At 43.4% G+C, this 21,093-nt stretch overlaps 1 protein-coding gene across 36 annotated transcripts in view; it reads right to left on the bottom strand.

Annotated features, from left to right (window-relative positions):
- Positions 1–21,093, bottom strand: part of LOC138763207 (contactin-4-like) — a 2,221,540-nt gene that overhangs the window by 504,983 nt on the left and 1,695,464 nt on the right. For 35 of the 36 annotated variants that reach the window (XR_011357395.1, XR_011357394.1, XR_011357396.1 and 32 more), the window contains one exon: positions 18,095–18,276. Coding sequence is in view for 33 of the 36 variants with exons in the window: in XM_069936987.1 (XP_069793088.1) it covers positions 18,095–18,276 (182 nt within the window). In the remaining 3 variants the exon portion in view is untranslated. Of the gene's footprint in view, positions 1–18,094; positions 18,277–20,890; positions 20,916–21,093 lie in introns of those variants that run through there. The other variant, XM_069937006.1, reaches the window with a different exon arrangement.

The raw sequence follows: 21,093 nt of genomic DNA, 5'->3' as shown, positions 1-21,093 counted from the left end.
GCTTAGTCTGCATTAAGTACATCATCCCTCATCTTTTCCAACAGCTGTAACTGGATTTCATCATGAGTCACATCTTTCCCTCTCCAACTCTTTCCACCTTCCACAGGGGGCATTCTCCCTGTGACTCCCTCCTCAACTCATTCTCCCTGACCCTGGCACCTACCCCTGCAACTGCAGGAGCTGCAATTCTTGATCTAACAACTATCCCCTTAGTCGTAGCCAGGGACTGAAGCAGCCCTTCATGTTGTGACATGTTCACGTCTTCCAACTTCATCTACTGCATTTGGTGTTCCAGAAATGGCCCCCTCCATATTGACACGATGAAATGCAGATGACCAATTTGCAGAGCACCTGTGATCTGTCTGCAAAGGTCATCACGAGTTCCTGGCTGCACGCTGTTTCAACTTCCTTTTCTATTCTCAAATTGACTTCTCCATCTTTGGCCTTCCAGATGAGGCCCAATATCAAGTGGAAGGACAAAACCTCGAACATCACCTGGATTTTTCTGCAACATGATGATATGAACATTGAATTTTCCAACTTCAGATAACTCTTACTTATACCCCCACCCATTCTCCTACTGATCCACCTCTGCACTGACCATAAACATGCTCCACATCCATCCACCCATCACCTTTTCTCATTTCCCATCTGCCTCAGTCTAACAAGACCATCATCCCACCTTTCCCCACCTCGCTCCAACTTTCCTCTCCTCTCTCACTATTGATGCAGGGTTTTGATTCAAAATGCTGATTTTTCCTCCCCCCCCTCCCCCTCCCCCCAACCACCCTACAATGGTGCTGCTTGAAGGCTGCAGTTTGGTTTTGCTGAGGGCCATCATCAGAGCCAGAAAACCCAAAAAGGTTACTTAGCTTCAATTTTGATCGACAACTACACAAGGTTTTTGCTCACTTTTGAGTCCACCTCAGCAAATATTGAAAAATGTTTAACAGAGGTAATCAGGCTGAGGCCTGTTCAAGGTATGTGGCCTGTGTGAGAAAAACCTCAAGTTGTTTTTGGTGCATTCGAATGGTGAAAACTGCTCATGATGCTTCAAGTTACATTGAGGAGGGACTGATTAAACATGTCATGAGACGTTTATTGCTGATGTATCACAATTAGCAAAAGCAAAATAACATGTTCAGATGAGGATGCTTTGGAAATTATATTCAAAGTTGCAAGCTTGCTGGAAGACCATTCATACATCATTGCTAATTATTCTTATGTTGAAGTCCGTTATTTAACTTAATGGAGAATACAAGTGGGCATTTCTATTTTCTTGTCCTAAACAAGAGTGAAAGTAAATTTAAATGCTCATCCAACTGTGGCTGCAGTAATGGCACCACTCTGCAGATCTGGGAGGAGCAGGGAACGGAAATATGATTTCCAGTGCTGCTCCACTGGGTTCTACTCCCCAGTCTTGATGCCAATGACACTGTACAGGGTTAAAAACACCTATAGAACATGGTTGGCACTGTTCTCTTTTAAAACCAGAGAATCCATGGAGGTTCGTGCCCAAGACAATGGCACCTATCCCTGGCAGCCCAGACCTCGAGGATTGCAGGGTCCAGGAGAGCAAAAAACTGGCAAAGTGCACCATTCCACCAAGAAGAAGCATGGAAGAAGACTCTAAAGGGTAGGAGATGACAAAAGCAACCAGCAAGGGCTTGGCGGAGGAAGGACTCGCACCAGGCTACGTGCTGGGTGCAGGCTGCTGGACACTAACTCATGGAAGCTAAGTATCAAGAATGGGACTTATGATGAGCAGTGCTTGGGTGCTGAAAAATTTCTAAATTCTCTTTGGAGTTCAGAACCAAGAATCGAGGAGGGTGATTTGGATACTTGGAGCTCATGTTCATCACTGAAACAGACAAGATGTCATGTGGCTATAGAGGTTACAAAGGTGTAGAAGCAGTGAAATCTTAGGAGGGGGTAGGATTGAAAGACAGAATGCTTCTGATGTCTCTTTAGCTTCTCCTTCTCTTCTTGGTGGAGGTGTAACAGCTCTGATTTACCCCAGTTTATAAACAATTAAAGAATACACTCAATCGTTTTTTTTCAGCACACAATGGAGTTGACTTACTTCTCTTTGAAACGTTGTATTCTTCAACTCCCCAAATGTCACCCAACCAAACCCCTATGACCTTTTCATTGGATCACTGCAATATGGGTGATCCTGACGCTCTCATTCACTTCCTCCTGCACCCATATCCATCATCCGTACACTGACACTTAACGCACCCACACATGCCCGCTATTACTCCCGCACATCACTTCGATTACATCATCAGTAGCAACCAGCACTGCTCTCAAGGCAAGTGTGCCACCATGACAGACACCCCACCCCTCCAAGCCATGTAAGAAGGCGAACAATGGGAACTGTCCCACTACATAATGGTCTGGAGGGCTGACAATTCAGCCAAACCTCATACGATACTGCAAGACAGGCAATGCACAGGCAGGGGTGCAACTGATCCTCAGACTCTGGTCCCAACACAGGACATGGACCATTGATATACATAGGCTTCAACATGTTGATGGAAACCGTGTCAGGATTTCCATTCCTGTCAATCACAAAGTCTTTAGGTGATGTTGTAAGACCTGTAAAGGATTATTGTAAACAGGCTGAAGTGGTTTGCGAATAGCATCATGCTGAAGGAACGAGTACTGCATTGTAAATCATTCGCCACATACACTGCAGGTGATGCCTGCCACAAGGGAATAGTTCAGAATAATCTCATGTTTTCCCCAAGACGATCAACACAACTTGCCAGATCATAGAGCATTGTGGCTGGACTCAGATTCACAAACTCACCTGGCAAGGTCAGCGCAGCGTTATATACGAGTTCTGCCGCTGAACATCCAAGATCTGCCTTAACAGCAGTGCACATGCCAAGGAGAACCATGGGCAAACGTTCACTCCACATAGATGCATTGCCACCTGCTGTCAATTCTGCTTTCAATTGTCGATGGAAGCACTCAACAAGGCTGTTTGCCTGTGGATCGTAAGCTGTAGTGCAAATATGATAGTGCCAAGAAGATCAGTGAGAGCTTGGAACAACATTGACTCGAACTGAGACCCTTGATCAGTTATAATAGTGGCCAGAACACTGAAAGATGGTATCCAACAATCTTCAAAAGCCCGAGCGATCGTCTCTGCAGTGACAGGAATGGCCTCTTCCCACCTGGTAGTCCACGGGACTGAAATCTATGGCAGTGGTTGTATGCAAGCCTGGGCAGGGCATCAGCCACGGCATTTGCTTTTCCTTGGATATGCCGTATGTCTGATGAAAATTGTAAAGCAAGCCCAAGTGCTGAATTTCTCAAGATGAGTAGAGATGTGCGCTTGTAATTGCAGTATGCGTAAGAGGCTGGTGGTCTGTAGAAATGCTGAAAGGATGATCTTCCAATGAAAAGCATAATTGTTTCACAGCAAGATAGAAAGTCAATAGTTCTCGACAAAACATTATATTTTGCCTGAGCCAGTGACAGCTTGGCTGAAAAAAAATGCCAGAGGTTCCAATTGCCCACAAACTCACTGTTCTAACACTGCTCCCAAAGCACTGACAGGTGTATCTGTCATAAGAGAGAGCAAGGCATTGGGCTTTTGATGTACAAGCATCATGGCAATCGCAAGTGCAGTGTTCACATTGTCGAAAGTATACATGACATTATCTCCCAAAGTCAATGATCTCCTGGAAATGGACATCAGATCCTTTTCTGGATTTAACAAATGCAATGAGTCTGGGACTGCAACCTGGGTCGCCAAACAATGAGTGGGTCGCTGAGAGGAAGCCACTAGGTTTGCAGCTCAACAGTCATGGAGTGAGGCCTAATGAAGACACTGAGCCAGTGGCACCTGCTTCAATGGTCGTGGAAATGGTGCAACGGGAGGAGATGGAGGTGGTTTCCCAATACTACTTGAGCGATGACGCAGTGTTAGCCCAGAGAAATCCTGAAGGATGTGTTGGTCATCATCAATGTAGACCTGAGGCATGAGGCCTCAAGGCATTTGGATCATCCAATGCCGAGGAGGCTTTGAGGTGAACTGATGCTCAGCCACCTCAAGAAACTGTGACTTGGTTGGTAGTTTCCTTTTTGAAGTTCGCAGACTTTAACATCCAAGTCCTGCTGATGCCGGTAAACCAGCCTGAAGATGGCTGTAATTAGATTTTTTGTAACATTCAAACTGAATTGCAACCAGTCTTATTTGTGCTCACTGCCTGTTCTTTGAAGTCTGGTGTTAAGAGCACTGTTGTTCATTTGAAATTGGGAAGTTGTTCATTGCTGCGATCGGAATGGGTTAGGGTTTAAATAATTAATGTTCTAAGTCTGATAGTCTATGTAAAAATATGGCTGCTGTCATCATTTAGATAGTAACAAGTTTATTCTTAATTGTATGTTCATCACTTTGCATCAACAGGCATTGTTAAATGCACTATATAAATAAACTACCACTACTTTGAGTTGTTCATTAAGGGGTAATAGAGATGCTGTGGCATTTGGCAGAAAAAGCGATTTAAAAAAATCATCACAAATGGTTAAACATAACAGATATAGGAAATTCTCAAATTTCTCACACTTTCGATTCATCAGGCGAAATGCCATGTTGGGCAACTCTCTGTCCCAAAAATACAAGATCAGCAGTGCCAAAACCCCATTTACCGGGGTTGATCACAATACCACACTCATCATGCCTCGGAAACAATGAGATAAGATGGTGCCTGTCCTCTTCTTCATCCATACTCGCAACAAGAATATCGTCGATATAAACAAACATGAAATCGAGGATGGAATGTCTGAGCTGCATTTCATAAACCCAATGGCATTTGCAGAAACTCTGCATGGAGGTCTTGCACTGTCTTAGTTATTCTCTGTAATGAAAACATTTCATGTCTTCATTCAACCATGAATCCATCCATCAACTTAACATGCATTTATAACTTTGGTTCTAAACCAGGACAATTTGTATACTTCTGACAATATCTTCTGGTGTGATATTGTTCTTTCTTTTCTTTGGCTTGGCTTCGCGGACGAAGATTTATGGAGGGGTAATGTCCACGTCAGCATCAGGCTCGTTTGTGGCTGACAAGTCCGATGCGGGACAGGCAGACACGGTTGCAGCCGTTGCAAGGGAAAATTGGTTGGTTGGGGTTGGGTGTTGGGTTTTTCCTCCTTTGTCTTTTGTCAGTGAGGTGGGCTCTGTGGTCTTCTTCAAAGGAGGTTGCTGCCCGCCGAACTGTGAGGCACCAAGATGCACGGTTTGAGGCGATATCAGCCCACTGGTGGTGGTCTATGTGGCAGGCACCAAGAGATTTCTTTAGGCAGTCCTTTTGCCTCTTCTTTGGTGCACCTCTGTCTCGGTGGCCAGTGGAGAGCTTGCCATATAACACGATCTTAGGAAGGCGATGGTCCTCCATTCTGGAGAAGTGACCTACCCAGTGCAGTTTGATCTTCAGCAGCGTGGATTCGATGCTGTTGGCCTCTGCCATCTCGAGTACTTCGATGTTGGAGATGAAGTCGCTCCAATGAATGTTGAGGATGGAGCGGAGACAACTCTGATGGAAGTGTTCTAGGAGCCGTAGGTGATGCCGGTAAAGGACCCATGATTCGGAGCCGAATAGGAGTGTGGGTATGACAACGGCTCTGTATACGCTAATCTTTGTGAGGTTTTTCAGTTGGTTGTTTTTCCAGACTCTTTTGTGTAGTCTTCCAAAGGCGCTATTTGCCTTGGCGAGTCTGTTGTCTATCTCGCTGTCGATCCTTGCATCCAATGCCATTATAAATGTTACATTGTTTGCCTATTGTGACTTTGTCCTGATATTCTCAATAAGACATCTGCCATTATATTTGTTTGGATGGGTTCAAATCCATAAATTCACAAAATGTGTTTATTTCTGTTTGCCATAAAGGCATACAAAGAGATACCACTTGTCCACGACCTCTATCATGGTTGCATACTTGTGTCATCAGTTGTGACCACAAATCCACTTTGTGAAACATCAGTTCCTTCTCAATTGAAGGTAACGCCAGAACCTTCTCAATTGAAGATAACTGAGATGGAGCAATAAATGGCAGCACTGACTATACAGGTTCAGGTTTGGGCATGCAACGGAATTCCTTCCATTGACCTGTTTGGAATCATAATGGTCGAGAACATGGTAGAGGTGGCAGGTGGTGTATTTGGTGGAAGCACTGGAGATTTAGTGCTGCCACCTCGACCTGTCAGCCACTTTGCAACTTCTACATGTGGCAGCCAGGAAACAACCAGGCTTGACAGTAGAGGCAACTGCTCCCATGGGCATGTCGGCTGCCATCTCTTCCTAAAAGATTGTCTCTCCAGTGTTTTAAGTTCTTCTTGATTCTGGTGCAGAGATTTTAGTGGTCCACGCAGACACCCCAATATGTCATGTGCTCGTTCAACCGTGAATGATTCTAATATTCAAACATATGGCCAGAGGTTACTTCTGTTAGATTTTGATCTCAAAAAAACCTTTTCAGTGCATTTTCACAGTTGCAAATATATCAAATTTCATTTTGGGAGTGAATTTCTTGTCACATCTTTGATTGTTGGTAGATTTGAAAAATCGCTGTGCCATGAACCACAGCTCTTGTACACAAGTGAGCTGCATTTGTCACCCCTCCAATGTGGTCAGCCGCCTGGCGAGCCTTCAACCTAGCTCCTGCCCTTTCCGAGCTTTGTTCTAGTGTTTCCCTCATCTAGTGACCCCATGGTATTACAGACAGTTCCCCACCATGTCGAGATTCGGGGTACTCTGGTTGCATCACAGACTTGTGGATTATTCCTGAACTATCTTAAAATCACAAAATCATATTTATGCCACATTCAAGAGTTGGGTGTGGACCACAGATTTGACAGCTGCTGGGCTTGACCACTGCATATAATTCTGAAAAAATATCTTGGAGATTGGAACCCTTGTGGTGATTATCATGCCCTGAACAATTCCACTATTCCTGATCAATATAAAATTCCCAATTTACAAGATTTGTCAGCAAACCTCCAAAGCAAACATATATTACCGAAAATACATGGTTGCCTGAAAAAAATGTCAGAGTTTAGCCTTCTGATGTCACGAAGATGGCAGTAATTTCACCTTATGGCACGTTTGAGTTTCTGCAAATGCCATTCGGTCTATGAAATGCAGCTCAGACATTCCATCCTCAATTTTGACGATATTCTTGTTGCGAGTATGGATGAAGAAGAGGACAGGCACCATCTTATCTCATTGTTTCCGAGGCATGATGAGTGTGGTATTGTGATCAACCCCGGCAAATGGGGTTTTGGCACTGTTGATCTTGTATTTTTGGGACAGAGAGTTGCACAACATGGCATTTCGCCTGATGAATCGAAAGTGTGAGAAATTTGAGAATTTCCTATATCTGTTATGTTTAACCATTTGTGATGATTTTTTTTTATATAATCGGTTTTCCTGCCAAATGCCACAGCATCTCTATTACCCCTTAATGAACAACTCAAAGTAGTAGTTTATTTATATAGTGCATTTAACAATGCCTGTTGATGCAAAGTGATGAACATACAATTAAGAATAAATTTTTCTTTGGCTTGGCTTCGCGGACGAAGATTTATGGAGGGGGTAAAAAGTCCACGTCAGCTGCAGGCTCGTTTGAGGCTGACCAGTCCGATGCGGGACAGGCAGACACGATTGCAGCGGTTGCAAGGGAAAATTGGTTGGTTGGGGTTGGGTGTTGGGTTTTTCCTCCTTTGCCTTTTGTCAGTGAGGTGGGCTCTGCGGTCTTCTTCAAAGGAGGCTGCTGCCCGCCAAACTGTGAGGCGCCAAGATGCACGGTTTGAGGCGTTATCAGCCCACTGGCGGTGGTCAGTGTGGCAGGCACCAAGAGATTTCTTTAGGCAGTCCTTGTACCTTTTCTTTGGTGCACCTCTGTCACGGTGGCCAGTGGAGAGCTCGCCATATAATACGATCTTGGGAAGGCGATGGTCCTCCATTCTGGAGACGTGACCCATCCAGCGCAGCTGGATCTTCAGCAGCGTGGACTCGATGCTGTCGACCTCTGCCATCTCGAGTACCTCGACGTTAGGGGTGTAAGCGCTCCAATGGATGTTGAGGATGGAGCGGAGACAACGCTGGTGGAAGCGTTCTAGGAACCGTAGGTGGTGCCGGTAGAGGACCCATGATTCGGAGCCGAACAGGAGTGTGGGTATGACAACGGCTCTGTATACGCTTATCTTTGTGAGGTTTTTCAGTTGGTTGTTTTTCCAGACTCTTTTGTGTAGTCTTCCAAAGGCGCTATTTGCCTTGGCGAGTCTGTTGTCTATCTCATTGTCGATCCTTGCATCTGATGAAATGGTGCAGCCGAGATAGGTAAACTGGTTGACCGTTTTGAGTTTTGTGTGCCCGATGGAGATGTGGGGGGGCTGGTAGTCATGGTGGGGAGCTGGCTGATGGAGGACCTCAGTTTTCTTCAGGCTGACTTCCAGGCCAAACATTTTGGCAGTTTCCGCAAAGCAGGACGTCAAGCGCTGAAGAGCTGGCTCTGAATGGGCAACTAAAGCGGCATCATCTGCAAAGAGTAGTTCACGGACAAGTTTCTCTTGTGTCTTGGTGTGAGCTTGCAGGCGCCTCAGATTGAAGAGACTGCCATCCGTGCGGTACCGGATGTAAACAGCGTCTTCATTGTTGGGGTCTTTCATGGTGTACGGCCCCTCACCCCAAGTCCAAAGCCCGCTGCGCAGCTCAGACGGCAAAGTCCTCCTCAGCGACAAGATCTCCATCCTCAACCGATGGTCAGAACACTTCCAATCTCTTTTCAGTACCAACCGCTCAGTCCAAGATTCCGCCCTGCTCCAGCTCCCTCAACAGCCCCTAAGGCTAGAGCTGGATGAGGTTCCCACCCTGGATGAGACATATAAGGCAATCGAACAACTGAAAAGTGGCAAAGCAGCAGGTATGGATGGAATCCCCCCAGAAGTCTGGAAGGCTGGCGGCAAAACTCTGCATGCCAAACTGCATGAGTTTTTCAAGCTTTGTTGGGACCAAGGTAAACTGCCTCAGGATCTTCGTGATGCCACCATCATCACCCTGTACAAAAACAAAGGCGAGAAATCAGACTGCTCAAACTACAGGGGAATCACGTTGCTCTCCATTGCAGGCAAAATCTTCGCTAGGATTCTACTAAATAGAATAATACCTAGTGTCGCTGAGAATATTCTCCCAGAATCACAGTGCGGCTTTCGCGCAAACAGAGGAACCACTGACATGGTCTTTGCCCTCAGACAGCTCCAAGAAAAGTGCAGAGAACAAAACAAAGGACTCTACATCACCTTTGTTGACCTCACCAAAGCCTTCGACACCGTGAGCAGGAAAGGGCTTTGGCAAATACTAGAGCGCATCGGATGTCCCCCAAAGTTCCTCAACATGATTATCCAACTGCACGAAAACCAACAAGGTCGGGTCAGATACAGCAATGAGCTCTCTGAACCCTTCTCCATTAACAATGGCGTGAAGCAAGGCTGTGTTCTCGCACCAACCCTCTTTTCAATCTTCTTCAGCATGATGCTGAACCAAGCCATGAAAGACCCCAACAATGAAGACGCTGTTTACATCCGGTACCGCACGGATGGCAGTCTCTTCAATCTGAGGCGCCTGCAAGCTCACACCAAGACACAAGAGAAACTTGTCCGTGAACTACTCTTTGCAGATGATGCCGCTTTAGTTGCCCATTCAGAGCCAGCTCTTCAGCGCTTGACGTCCTGCTTTGCGGAAACTGCCAAAATGTTTGGTGAATATCTAAATGATGACAGCAGCCATCTTTATACATAGACTATCAGACTTAGAACAGTAATTATTTAAACCCTAACCCATTCCGATCGCAGCAATGAACAACTTCCCAATTTCAAATGAACCACAGTGCTCTTAACACCAGACTTCAAAGAACAAGTAGTGAGCACAAATCCATTTCATTTGAATTGAATCAAAACTGATCGAAGAGATGTAGCTCTCTAACATGACCCATTCAAGTTTGCAACAGGATTTGAATGAATTGGGAAGGTGAGCTGAGGAATTTAACTGAATCGAATCTGAATTAATAAAACTCTAATTCTCTGACACGACTCATTCAAGTTTACAAGAGGACTTGCATAATTTGGGAAAGTGGACAAAACCCAATTCTAACAGATGTGGGTATTGCACTTTGGGTAGTCAAACCAGGGTGGGCTTGCACGGTAAATAGTGGATTCCTGAAGAACAGAAGGACCAAGGTGTGCAGGTGCATCATTCCTTGAAAATAGTGACACAGGTGGGCAAGGTGATAAAGAAATAATTTGGCGCACTTACCTTCATCAGAAAAGGTTGAATCTTTATTTCCTAAAGCACAAGAGCGATCTTATTTTGCCTGATACAAGATAATATAACTGGATGGCATAGGCTTAAGGTGTGATGGGAGACACTGAAGAGGAAACTGATAAAGTTTTTTTTTCTCCACTCAGAGGATGATCCTTATTTGGAATGAGCTGCCAGAAGAAACTTTGATATGGGTATACTTTCAACTTTCGAAAGACATTTGCATGGAGGAACAGATAGGAATCATTTAGACAGACAAATGGGTCTCGCCCGCAATGCCAACTTGGTCAGCAGGGATGAGATACTTTGGAGGGCCTGAACTGCTGAGAGCTGCACTTTGGAGGACATTACATGCCCAGGAAATAGACATCGATTGTGCTTTGGGAAGAGTATAAACATTTTGCAAATTCCAAACTTTGGAACCAAACAAATGTGCTTTGGAACAGAATCTAGTTCATCTCATTCATAACAGTCATTTTTATCATTCCCCACACCAAAAAATAGAGCAACTGCTTGAGTGGAGATAGAGAAAGCAATTTAATTTACAATTAGCATGCAACTGAGGATACGTCCCACTTAAATAACAAGCCATGACAATGCATAAATAGTTCATTTAAAAATGACTGTGTAACTGAAAAATACACAACCATAACTCTTGATCTCCATTCCTGCTGTGATCACAATGTATCAACACTGCTCTTTGTGAGGCAGATTCCCCAGAGCATCTTTGCAGGAATCAAAAAAAAACAGCAACATTGTAAAGTTGATTAAGAATGAAAGTAATACATAAGTGCTCTTCCCAAATCTCCTGTGCTACTGAGGTTAGAGTAGGATCCAATGCACGTGAAATAACTATAAAACTCTTCATTCATGTTAGAGAATTGTAAAAGAGCTCTCAGAGCTAAGTGTAGCAAAGTTGGAGGAACAAGTACAATAATCCAGTTCAAATTCTTTTCTTCAGACCTTTCCTTATACTTACTCTATACATCTTAACATTTTAATATTTCATGCCACACCAGTTCACGGTGACGCCTCAAAGCCATTTTTCATACCCATAATCCCCTATGCTGCTGGAACTGCTTTGCACATCATCCACCTCCCCACCCCCCCCCCCCACCGCCCCCCATTCACAGCAGCAGCACTTCAGCCAGGTTCCCTGTGATGCACGCACGCATGCATCTAAGTAACGAGGTCGGCCATTTGCACTTTCAATCCACTGGAGCAGGCAGGACACCCGGGTGAGTTTTACTGGGTTCCCTGGCCACCACTGAGATAGGCCAGGGACCAGGATGTTCTGACTGGGTTGACCCTTTCAACTCATCATGTACCTGGGTCACTAACCATGCAAATTGCCTGGTTAACCCCATTTTACATGAAAACTAACAGGTTGTCTATCCAGTGGTGAGATTTTTAATGCAATCTTCAAAAGTGGAACATTTTATTTGTGGTATCATTCCAGTGAATAATTCTACATAACCAATATCTTGCCCGAGTGTGATAGTACATAGTTACAGTATCTAGAGTGTACTGACTGTGCTTACAGTGATTGGCTGAGAGCTTAGCCACGCCTACTGTCTGGGCCTTAAAGGGTTATGTCCCTAGCCAGGTCAGATCATTCCGGACTGGTCGGCCACCTATGAAGAGCTCCTGTCTTTTGCTAATAAAAGCCTTGGTTTGGATCAACAAGTCTTTGGTTCTTTCGACAAGCTCTACACTGAGATAACAAGCTGAGTAATGCACATAAGATAAATGTGTGGCTTTACCAGTTTATTGCAAAATTAGGTCTGCACCGTACTCTTACAATCTCTTGAAATGAAACTTGAAATATGTCTTGGTCAGTAGATCAGGATATAATCATTGCAAATTGGCTCCATATTAGTTTTGTCACGTATTGCATTTTACATTAAACTCATGAGGATAGAAGTTTCAAGAAAGGATACAATTAACCTGTTTCAGATGCTTTTGGCAAAATAGAACTTACTCCAGAATTTCTTTTGTTAATATTACATTCCTGCAAATGTTTAGAGGCCTATTTTAGATTCTATCACTAATGTGTATATGTACAGATTGTAGTGTAGGTTGATTGTGATGGCTGAGAGTGTAGCCAAGCCTACTGGCAGGTCTTAAAGGGTTGCTCCTTGCCAGACCAGGTCATTCTGGACTGGTCGACTTACATGTGATACGCTCCAGTCTTCTAGCTAATAAAAGCCTTGGTTTGGATTAACAAGCCTTTGATTCTTTTGACGCGCTCTACAATTTTATTCACTAGAAAGTTTTGAAGGGATGGAGTGTATGCTACGGCTGGAACGCCTCGACATTGACCCACAGTTGGCTGCAGCCTCGAATGACTTTAAGCTCTTGGTGAGGTGCTTCGGAACATACTTACAACTCTCTGACCCTGCCAAGACAGAGAAAAGCCATCGACTACTAATATTGATTACTATGGTGTCCCCGAGAGTCTACCAGAGCATCCAGGACGTGACCATTTATGCCACAGCCATGAAGGTGCTGAAAGGGCTCTACGAGCGACCTGTGAACAGGGTCTATGCTCGGTACAAAGTAGCGACAAGAAGGCAACAGCCCAGTGAGTCCTGTGGAGCTTATATTCAAGCACTAAGGGCAATGGGCAGGGATTGTGCCTGCACAGACAGAACTGCTGCGGAGACCATAGACGATCTCATTTGGGATGCCTACGTGGTCGGGGTCTGATCGAATGAGGTGAGGCAGCGCCTGCTAGAGCACGGGCGAGAAAACCTAGAGGACGTGATCCGGATCGCAGATACAATGGAGGATGCGGTCTTAAGTATGGACATGTACTCTCAGGGCTGGACCCCATGCCCTGATGTGAATAGATTGCACTCCCTCAACCCTACTACCCCACGGAACACCGACGGCCTATTGGCTGCCACTATGTTGCCCGATGCGACCCTAAAGTGTTATTTCTGCGGGAGGGACAAGCACAGCAGGTCCCAGTTCCTGGCGAGAAAAGCCAGGTGCCAGAAGTGCCTTAAAAACGGCCACTTTGCTGTAGTCTGTCGCTCCAAAATAGCCACTGTCAAATGCAGTGCCTCGTATGGAGCCCAACCGCCACCCTCCAATTCAAACATTTCTTCCTCAGATCTCTCGTCCAATGAGAGCAAAGGCTCCACTGCGTGGCAGTGCCTGACATCATAGGGCAGGTGCCGATCGCGGAAGGTACAACCCACCCTCGCCGCAATGATATTGGCCTGCTTCACCCTCCCTCACGAAGCAATGTCCGACCAGGCCCCAGCCCTGACTTCAACGGCTACCACCGCTGCCGACCAGGGATCCGCTGCCGACCAGGGATCCGCCGCCGCCATCACCGCTGAGCCCGCCGCCGCCATCATCGCTGAGCCCACTGCTGCTGCTATCTACCAACACTGCCAACTAGGGACCCGTCGCTGCTGCCGACCAAGGACATGCCACACCCACCGCTACCAACCGCGGACCCACCACCACCGAGGCAGCCGACCAGTTACCCACCACCATGACTGACGCTACCGACTTGGTACCCACTGCCACTACTGACTCTGCCAACCAGGGACACACCACCACGACCGACCCAGTACCCACCGCCGCGACCGCCACCGACCGCCTGACTGACTGCCCCACCGCCGACAGCAAGCAGCGACCACCAGCATTACCGTTGGCTGTCTGACACCCCCAGCAGGCTGCAGGCAGCAGCACCAACTCCTCGACGCCGACTGCTCCTGTGACGTCACCACCCACACGTTGTGTGAAGTCATCACTTAGGATTCCACTATCCCCATTACAAGTCATTGCATCAGTAACCCTAGACCAGGACTGCCCCCATCCCCTCACAAAAGCAATGGAACTGATTAAAGTGTATGGACACTGTACCAATTGATTATTTGACTCGGGGCCAACTGACAGTTTTATCTGCCCAGACCTGGCCCACCATTGCGGACTGGCTATTCTCTCAAAGTGTATTGTGTGGTGACCCTGAAAGTCCAGGGCATCACATTCACAGACTTCAAACTATTAGTCCTTCCCCAACTGTGCGCCCCTGTATTGCTGGGACTGGATTTTCAGTGCCTGTTCTGAACCGTTTCCCCGCACTAGTTTAAAGAAAATTTGCGGGCATTGTGATTGCAGTTTACACAAAAATGCTGGTGAAACTCAGCCAGTAATGTAATGTTCTTGTAGCAAAGATAAAGATACATAACCAACATTTGGGACCTGAGTCCTCATCAAGGTATGAGCAAAAAGCAGGCAGGCGCTTGAATAAAATGGTGGGGAGAGGCAGGGGAGAAGCACAGGCCCATAGGTGGATATGGATGAGAAAGCTGAGAAGTTATAGTGGAGGGGATAGCTCTCTGAATGGAAAGGGAAAGAGTTGGTGTGGTACCAAGTGAGAACCAGGGAAGCCTTGTGCCCGATCTGTCCAAGTGTAAAAGGTGCGAGATTGAAGGTGTGGGAAGTAGATAAGATGCAGTCAAGTGGTTTATCTATTGTTGTAGTTGAAAAGCCATGATTCAGAAGAAGAAAAACACTTCAAATAGACCTATGAGAAAAACCACATCATCAAAATAAATGCAACAGGAATAGTGAAAATGGGATAGATGCCTCACAGAAAGGTGGAGAGACAGTTTTAAGTTGTGGAGTTCGATGGGCTTTGACTAGATATTTCTGACTTGCCCAACTCATTAAATGGAGACAGAGAGATCCTGAAAGTCAGATATAGACCATGTGAAATGTGGAAATTGATAGCTTTTGATGAAGCTTTTGAGTTCTGTTTGAGTTAAAGAAGCAACACAGCACAGCCATCAATTTATCCGAAAAAAATTCCCGAACATTAATGAATGAAAGACTATGTTGGGCTTTATACTCGTAGTATTGGTGGCTCCCAACCAGATGGTGATGCAGCTGGTCAGCATACTTGCCACCAAACATCTGTAGAAATTTGCCAGGGTTTCTGATGCCACACCAAACCTCCACAAACTCCTGAGGAAGCAGAGGCACTGACGTGCTTTCATCACGATGCCATTAGTATATTGGGCCGAAGAAAGTTCTTCCAAGGTAGTGACTCACAAGAACTTAAATCTGCTCAACTTCTCCACCTCTGATCCTCCAAATATCATTGGATTGTCCACCTTTCCCTACCTGAAGTCAACAATCAGCTCCTTTGTTTGGTGACAATGTGTGCAAGGTTGTTGTTGGTGCACCATTCAGCCAAATTTCAATCTTCCTCCTGTGTGCTAACTCATCCCCTTTCTTTATACAAACCACTACCGTGTAACATGTCTGTGACAGTGGCTCAGTTCTACTCTCTCCTTAACTGCAGCCTGATGTGCTGGGTACGACCCAATGATGTGCTATGAGGAACATTGCAGAGGCAAAGATGTGCAATTACCCTCTAACTACCCCATCAGTCAACTTGACTACAAGAAATCAAATGCCTTCCAAAACTCCCAGTCACACTGACTATACAGGATCATCAGTTGTATTTTGAACTAAATCAATTTTGCAGATGGAAAGTCAGAATTGAAATACTGTTCAATAAACAAGTGAGGGAGCAGGAATTTAGATGATATGATGTCATTTTGAGGAACAATATTCTCAAGTAATATGGCAGGATGGAGAAAAATAGAAAATGCTGGGAACATTTTGTAGGTCAGGCAGCACCTACAGAATGATAAAGAGACTTCACATTTCAGGTCATACACCTTCGAAGACCCTTGATTATAACAAAATGTTTTAAACAGATGTTGCATTGCCTGCAGGGTATCCAGTATTTTGAGGATTTTTTTTCCAGATTTTGAGCATTTCTTTTTCATTGGCTGAAAGGAATATATTTCCCCAAGATGGAGACTGGAGATTAGAGAACCAAAGATTTTTCTAATAGTAAAATTGTGGCCATTTAGAACCAATATGGAGTGAAATGTCTCCATTCAACGGATTGTGAATATTTGTGCATTGAGTCCTTGAAGGTCTCAGGAGTCTGTTCAGGTCTGGATACCAAAGAAATCAAGGCCTTTCCAATGAGAGAAAAATATGGTTGAGGTGGAAGGATGGAGAAATTGATATTTTCTGCAAATACTGACTGAAGAATATCAAAATGACAAACTATGTATTTGAATGTTTTATTTATTTTACAACATAAAACAAAGGATTATGTTATGACCACTTTGCCATTTGATGCTTTCACTTGGCCCTCTTACATAGTATGTATGCGCACAAACTTATTGACTGAATTCCTTTGCTCTAAATCCCTTCATCTCCTTATAAGACAGAACATTGTTGATCTCAGTATTAAAACCTTTTACAAATATATCATTAATGGCCCACAAGGTGAAAAAGTGGTTCCCAATTCTAATCTGAGTAGTCAATTTTGATTATTAAGATTATTCCAGATTCTTTTCAAATCTGGAAAATTGCTTTACTTTTTTTTAAAAGAAAACAATTCCCTTAAAATTAAAATAAAATACCTCACTCTCAACTACTTGTTCTTGGAATATCTTGTTTATGCAAAGTTTCTTCATTATCTTCTGATAAGTCAGTGCTTCATTTGTTCAGAACTTAATATTGCTTACCTTCAAATTTAGTGCCCTAATTAGAACCTGGCACTACAAATGTTTTTGGGCTGGACACAAGATAACTGAGCTATTTATTGCTCATTGTTAAACTTTATGAGAACTTCTGATGACTTTTTACAGTTTTGCATATTTTCCCTCAAATGCTACCCACAAATGATATAACCAGACCAAGCCTATTATGAAAGGAATACAATGTCAATAACATGCAAAGCAGCAGCAAAATCTCCAATTTTCTCAGATAGCAAATACCAATGACTTTGCCTATATTATTGTCAAGCCACGTTGTGGGTTTGAGTTTAATGCATTATTTTAAACTTGCTTATGTATGAAAACACTGGAATCCTCAATTACTTTGAAAACATACATTTTCAAATCACAGTCTGAGCAATTTTTCTCATCTCAAGCCATTTCTCAAACAAGATCAATTATATTGAGATAATTGAGTTAGGTACTTGATTGCAATCACTGTCACACTCAAACTGCCAAGGGAAATTTGGATATCTCTGCTGAATCAACTACATTTAAAACATTTGATGTATTGTTTTCTGAGCATCAATTCCAATATTTCTGGAAATTAGGATTGATTAAAGATCTTGATCACCAAAAGAGTACCCTCCTAAATAGGCTTTAACTCAAAAGTGCTTTCCATATTACCTCTGAATCCCTGCTACCACCAACAGAGCCTCTGCAAAATAAGTAATTGAAGAGACTTGACACAAAGACATATTTCTTCTTAATGTTATACATCAACTTGCAAGCAAAAAAGTCAGAAAAATGAAAAAAAGTTTAAAAAATAGACCTGATAAGTATGATAAAGATTTTGACACAATGTTCCAATTTAATTGCCTTAGTAACCATTTTCAGTATGAATGGTTCCATTTTCTGTGTCAGCCATGTGCTAAATTGGAATTGCATGCAAATTCCATTCATCACATGAAATGTGCAAGCTGAGAACATTCAATACAGCCAAAAATATTCTCAGATGAAGCATAAGCTGACAATTTTAGCTGTTCAATCAACTCCAAGATGTAACTTTCAATCTCAAAATACCTTTCACAGATTTGTAAGCAAAAGAAAGAATTCATCTAGCTGTTTTTTTTTGTTCAATTATCCTTTTTGAAATGGTCTCTTTAAAAACTGTTTATTCCATGCAAGAGAGCAAAGTGAGATACATACCATAAAAAACCAGCTGCCCTCTTGCCATGTTTTTTCCTCTTGAGTTTTCAGCAGTACATTCATATGTCCCTGAGTCCTTCTGCTGGAAGTTTGGGATTTCAAGTACACCATACGTTTTGTTGGTTTTGACTTTATCGAAAAATGAACCACCAATTCTTCTCCAGCTGATGGTGGGAACAGGACTGAAATGGCAAAGGTGCAAATAAGTAATCAATTGTAAGCAGTGGACAACAACTATTCTTCGAATAACAAAAATATAATTCTTCCAAACACTACTAATATCAGCAGAGAGTGAGTGAGTGAGTGAGTGAGTGAGTGAGTGAGTGAGTGAGTGAGTGAGTGAGTGAGTGAGTGAATTAGAATCATTAATAGTAAATAGTCTTGCAATTGTTGCTTCAAATTTCATTTATATGATATTGTTTTTTTTCCAATGCAAGGTGATTTGAAAATCCATTTTCTTGTGCATTGAAATACAAAAATGACCACATGCTGGGCCATGTCACTTCACATTGGAAATTTGGTCATTTACAAGTCATATTTATTCCTCTGATATAATTTCGACGTCAGGGTGCATGGGATGACATTGTCTCTGGAACACAATATATCTGGACTTCTGTGGTCTTTTTCTATGCTCTCCTTGAACCAAGCACATTTAGGGAATTCTGAAAGAACATGGTCTCTCCAGAGTGATGCTGGCGAGAGATCTTCATTTGATCCCCTCACTTATTTCAGTCCTTCATGCTATGCCACAAATGACCACATACTCTCCCTCTTGTCCCCACTTCCATGTCCTTCCATATTATGTCAAACCAGTACTAGAACAATTCCACCAGCTCCTCAAATATTAATCGGAATCAACTCCGGCCTAATAAACAGGCCTGGAACCTACAATTTAATATTTCAATTCTGTCTACCTGATCCTGGCAAGTACCTGAATTTCCACCACCCACCACTGACTTCAATCACACCTTGATCATTGTATGATCAGAAACATGACAATTCAAGAAATAAGAGGAAGAGTAGGGCCATCCAGCTCCTTGAGCCTGTTCTACCATTCATTAAGATCATGTTGACCACCTATCTCAGGACTATAATCCAGCACCTTTGTCAGACCACTTGATTTCTTCAATGTGGTGTCTGAACATAGAACATAACAAGACAGTACAGGCATTTCATCCTATGTAAACCTACCCCACAAGAATCCAATATTTCCCCACCTCACACCCATAACCCTCTATTTTTCTGACATCCACAGGCCTATCCAAGAGACTTTTAAATGTTCTCATTGAACCAGCCTCCACCATTAACCCTGGAAATGCATTTCAGACACCCACCACACTGAGTTTAAAAAAACAAACTTACCTCTGACATCTTCCCTACACTTTTCTCCAGTCACCTTCAACAAATGTCCCCTAGTATTTGCCATTGTCCCCACAGGGAAAACGACGATCGAGTTCACTTGCATCCTTCATCACTCCAAAGAGAAAAGCCCATGCTTTGTCAACCTTGATATGACATGTTTTTCAATCCAGGCAATATCCTGGTAAATGTCCTCTGCACATTCTTTAAAGTATCCACATCTTTCCTGCAATGAGGCGATCAGAATTTAATGCAATACTCCAAGCATGGCCAAACCAGAGTTATATGGAGCTGGCTCTCGAACTCAATCCCCTGACTAACGAAGGCCAATGCACAATACAGTTTCTTAACCACCCTGTCAAGCTGTGCACCAAACTTGAGGAATCTATAGGCCTGGACCCTCAGATCTCACAGTTCCTTTTCACTGTGAAGAATCCTGCCATTAAGCAAGTACTCTAGCTTCAAGTTCCAACATCCAAACTGCATCTTTTTGCACTTACCCGGATTGAGCTCCATTTGCCACTTCATAACTTAACCCTGCACTCTGACTATATCCTGTTGTAACCTTTGATAGTCTTAACTATTCATAACACCTCTAAACTTTATATTATCTCCAAACAATGACTCATCCCACCACGATGTCCAAGTCATTTTTAAAAAAATCACAAAGACCAGGGGTCCCAGAACAGATCCTTGTGGAAAGTTATTGATCTTTAGGCAGAGTACATTCTATCTTCTACTATATTCTGGTTTCTACAGGCAAGACAATTCTTGAATCAATACAGCCAAAACTCCTGGGACCCATGCCTCATTACTTTCTGAATGAGCCTCCCATGCAGGACCAAAGTCCTTTAAAATGAACACAATATCTCCACAGCCCTCAAGAGGAGAGGATTATAAAGGTGCACCAGCTTCCCAGTCAAGATATTTCTTCTTATCTCCATCTTAAATAATAAAGCTCTTATTTTCAACTGTGCCCACAGGTTTGCACCTCTCTATGTCCTCCCTATGACAGGCCACTTGAAGAATTTTGTTTCAGTGAGGATCTCTCATACTTTTAAAATAGAAACATAGAGTCCTAACTTATTCATTTTCTCTTCATATGGTAGTCCTTGAAATAGTGAAGTGACTGCAATGACCTCACTTCTCAGGACGGGAAATGAAAGTAGCATCTTTGATGTGCTTTCACTAAGACCCTGCACAAACATCTTTACTTTGAACTCTGTAACAAACCCACTCAGAATCCTTTGAACCTCACCCATCGTCTCAAGTTACCAATATATTTTTTCAATGTCATGTTTACTAAAGTGGATAATTTCACATTTTTCAATATTCTATTCCAATCAAAAGTTACCAATATATTTTTTCAATGTCATGTTTACTAAAGTGGATAATTTCACATTTTTCAATATTCTATTCCAATCAACATGTTCTCACCCATTTACTCAACTGGTGCATGCAATCAACCAGTTGCCACTGATGGAAATAGCCTAAAATGAGAGTTTCTGACAGGAATTTATGTCACAATGGATTTCATCATCTCTCCATTGCTATCTTAAATTAGCATAAATGCTGAGGATGGGATTAAACAGTTTTTTTGTTAAAGTGTCCAACACATTCATCCTCTACCTGGTGCAGAG

This window comes from Narcine bancroftii, chromosome 5, assembly GCF_036971445.1.
Source record: "Narcine bancroftii isolate sNarBan1 chromosome 5, sNarBan1.hap1, whole genome shotgun sequence".
NCBI lineage: Eukaryota > Metazoa > Chordata > Chondrichthyes > Torpediniformes > Narcinidae > Narcine > Narcine bancroftii.
The sequence above is the reverse complement of the archived record's forward strand: the minus strand, read 5'-3'. Positions and strand labels throughout refer to the sequence as shown.